This window comes from Acyrthosiphon pisum, chromosome X (genome assembly GCF_005508785.2).
Source record: "Acyrthosiphon pisum isolate AL4f chromosome X, pea_aphid_22Mar2018_4r6ur, whole genome shotgun sequence".
Taxonomy (NCBI): Eukaryota; Metazoa; Arthropoda; class Insecta; order Hemiptera; family Aphididae; genus Acyrthosiphon; species Acyrthosiphon pisum.
Genome location: NC_042493.1, coordinates 46324030 through 46327682, shown reverse-complemented (window position 1 = coordinate 46327682; position 3653 = coordinate 46324030). Strand labels below are relative to the sequence as shown.

Genomic DNA, 3653 nt, shown 5'->3' with positions numbered 1-3653 from the left:
AATTTATTATAAATCGGTTCTACTAAGTCTAATACAGTAATTCAACAGGTAAAATGAACTCAGTACATCTAGTACTTCTTAAAATATTTGTGTTTGAGTTTTTACTAATCGTTAAAAAATTTGCCTGTTTGATTAAATATACAATATTGTGAAAGCTTTCACTACATGAGTTTAAATGTTTTATTCATCCCTTTTCTTGATGTACTGGAATATTCTTTAATTGTGTTTGATTTCTCCTATTATGCATTTAGATAATATTTTGATCATTTTTTTTATGGTTTTTGTTATTTATGTTATGGAGGCCTAAGAATGTCACTCTCAGGTTGATGTGCAATCAGATTACCTACTTCCATGTTCCTTGTGTAGTTCCTCAGGGCGGTCACTTGTCTTTGTCACCATTCCTATGTATATGATGATGGAGCTGGCCAGCAAGGATCCATCATTCCTATTCTCAATTATTAATATTTAATTGTATTTGTATTATAAATGCATTGAAATTTAGTGTTTTCATAATTTTAATTGGGGCAACCCTAATATATTATAAATACATAAATAAATATCTAATTATTATTCTAATTTGTCAAATTATAAATGTGTTTAATGTGCTATTTGAGTATGTATTGTAAAATTGTTTCATGGTTGTTATAAGTATTTAATAAATAAAAATTCACAAAATAAATTTCTATTTATTAACAAATTATAAAATTATAAATTTTATTTCTGTAAATACAATAAATATGCATCAATATTTTATTTTGTTAAATTAGGTTTTTAAGAACATGTCAGACATAAATGAATTCAAATGCATAGAATGTGAGAAAAAGTTTAAATTTTTAAAAAACTTAAGAGCTCACATAAAAACAAATCATCATCTTTTAAAGTTGGATGAAATAGCACCAAAAAAAAATAGAAAAATAGTAATTTGTATATATTTACATGTGACCAGTGTACAAAGTCATATTGTCATCAAAAAATCTAATTGAACACAAAAAAGTTGCTCATTCAATTGCTCCGACAATTGAAATTATAGTCCAATGTGCCATGTGTTTATTTACTGCCACATACACAAATATGAATATACATTACGAAAAAGATCATAATATTATACAAAGTGTAGATAATTTTGAATTTGAAAGCATTGATGGTTTTAACAATTGGAAACATGAAATTGAACTATCCACACAGACATTGTATGTCAAAAACTTTGGTTCCTCTGAAAAAGGAAATCAAATTTACAGTTATTACAAATGCCACAGAAGTGGTTTCTATAATTCAATAAGCAAAGGTCAACGTCATTTAAAAACACAGGGTTCTAACAAAATAAATGGGTACTGTCCAGCTAGCATTAATGTTATAGAGTCAAAGGTTACTAAAAGATGTAATGTTAAATTTAATGGCAACCATATAGGTCATGAGAATGAAATAGGACACTTGCCTTTAAATACATGTACCAGAGATGATATAGCAGCTAAAATATCACAAAACATTCCCTTTGATAGAATTTTGGACGAAATTCGTGATAATATTACCAACAATCATTTAGAAAGAACTCATTTGCCAACTAAGAAAGATTTATATAATATTGAAGCTTCATATAATCTCAATAATGAGGCAGTACATCATTCAAATTATGCTACAAGTGTTGGAGCATGGGTTGAAAAATTAAAATCTGATGACAAATTAAGCCTTGTTTATTACAAGTCACAAGGTCAAATTGACACAAATTATTTAGAACTAAAAGAAGATGATTTTTTATTGCTCATAATGAAAGAATATCAAAAATCCATGTTAAACAAATTTGGAAATGATGTTATTTGTATCGATGAAACGCATGGGATGAATTCGTATCATTTTAATTTGACAACAATCAAGGTTCTTGATGATTTAAGAGAAGGATTTCCATGCTCTTTTTTGATTAGTAATCGAGTTGATGAAACGGTCTTGAGAATATTTTTTGCTGAGATAAGGGACAAAACCGGTATTATTCAGCCCAATGTCTTCATGTCAGATATGGCTGAAAGTTTTTATAACGCTTGGATTGTTGAAATGAAACCAGGCTCTATTGTACATGGCATGTAGATCGTGCCTGGAGAAAAAATTTAAATAAAATTAAAAACAAAACAAAACAGGTGGAAATATATAAAGTATTGCGAACATTACTTCAAGAACAAGATGCTGAAGCCTTTCGTAGAATGTTTGACAATGCTATAAATCGAATGGCAAAAGATGACGAAACTATGCATTTCTCAAATTATTTTATTAGTTATTATGCTCCATCTGTGCAGTCATGGGCTTATTGCCACAGACTAAATGCTGGAATAAACACAAATATGCATATTGAAAGAATGCATCGGACACTAAAACACATATACTTACAAGGCAAAAAGGTGAAGCGACTTGATAAATCTCTGCATGCCTTAATGAGATATACTAGAGGTAAGTCAATAGATAGGCTTATTGTGTTACATAAAGGTAAAATAAGTTCAAAAGTAAAAGAGTTGCGCAAAAGGCATAAGACAAGCATTTTAATGTCTCTGGAAATGGTACTTAAAAATGTTGACGGCAAGAGTTGGAATGTTTTATCAGGAAAAACCAATGAAATGTATGAGGTGAACCAACTCAAATCCAACTGTGACCGTCAAATAAATTGTTATGATTGTCAGTCTTGCATACATTGCTACTCATGTTCATGTATAGATAGTACAATAAAATGGAACATGTGTAAACACATACATTTGGTTTGTAGATTCCTGAAGAAAACAAATGATGAAAATATAAAGAATTATGAAAATATAAATACTAATAACATACTTACAAATTTCCAAAATAATATTGAACGTAACAATGAAAGAACTATTATTGTGTCCCAGTTAAATAATTCAACGAAACCATTAAACCATTTAGTAACTGAAAAAGATAAAGTCAGGTTATATTTTAATAATATTTTAGATGGAATTTCTAGTTCAGAAGAACTGGGCATTTAAAAAAAATGTCTTTCTTCTGTTACACCTACCATAAATGCTTTAAGAAGTAATTCTGATACTCAACCATTTAAGAATTTGACACCGTCTCATCATCAGACATCACCAAACAAATTAAAAATAACTCCTCATCGTCGTTACCATTCCACTAAAGCTAAAAGAAATGTAGAAAAATCAACATTAAGTATTGAAGTACCGAACCAAGTAGAGCAAAATTGTATAGCTGCATCTCTATTATAAGACTTAGACCAAAATTAAGACTATAGGTCTTGACAACTAATTATTATCATATTGATCATTGTAATCAAAAAATTATTTTTTTATTTTATAATTATTATGGTAACTTATTTGACAACTAATTATTATTAACTATTATGAATTTTATTGACTTATATAATTGAACTCGCATTTCACAACATTATTTTTTATTTTATAATTATTATGGTAACTTATTTGACAACTAATTATTATTAACTATTATACATTTTATTGACTTATATAATACTATAAATTATTATCATATTGAATATTGTACTCAAAAAATTATTTTTTTATTTTATAATTATTATATTTTAATTTATTATAATGAGAGCCATGGCTCTACGGATTCATACTATATTAAACAATAAGCCACACTTTTATACGCACATATACGAGAGCCAAGAATACAGC

General features: G+C 27.9%; 1 protein-coding gene across 1 annotated transcript; it reads left to right on the top strand.

Annotated features, from left to right (window-relative positions):
- The first annotated feature begins 779 nt into the window (after positions 1-779).
- On the top strand, positions 780-3221 carry LOC103308587. The gene is made up of 4 exons (XM_008182234.1): positions 780-813; positions 947-2064; positions 2130-2609; positions 3057-3221. Exons 1-4 carry the CDS (start codon positions 780-782, stop codon positions 3219-3221), a joined length of 1797 nt encoding a protein of 598 aa, XP_008180456.1.
- Positions 3222-3653: the final 432 nt, after the last annotated feature.

Excerpts from the sequence above, each read along its gene's own strand:
- LOC103308587 (XM_008182234.1), top strand. The coding sequence starts at position 780 with ATGTCAGACATAAATGAATTCAAATGCATAGAAT. Across the intron at positions 814-946 it reads TGAATTCAAATGCATAGAAT|TGTACAAAGTCATATTGTCA; the intron begins GTGAGAAAAAGT and ends ACATGTGACCAG. Across the intron at positions 2,610-3,056 it reads AAACCAATGAAATGTATGAG|AATTTGACACCGTCTCATCA; the intron begins GTGAACCAACTC and ends CAACCATTTAAG.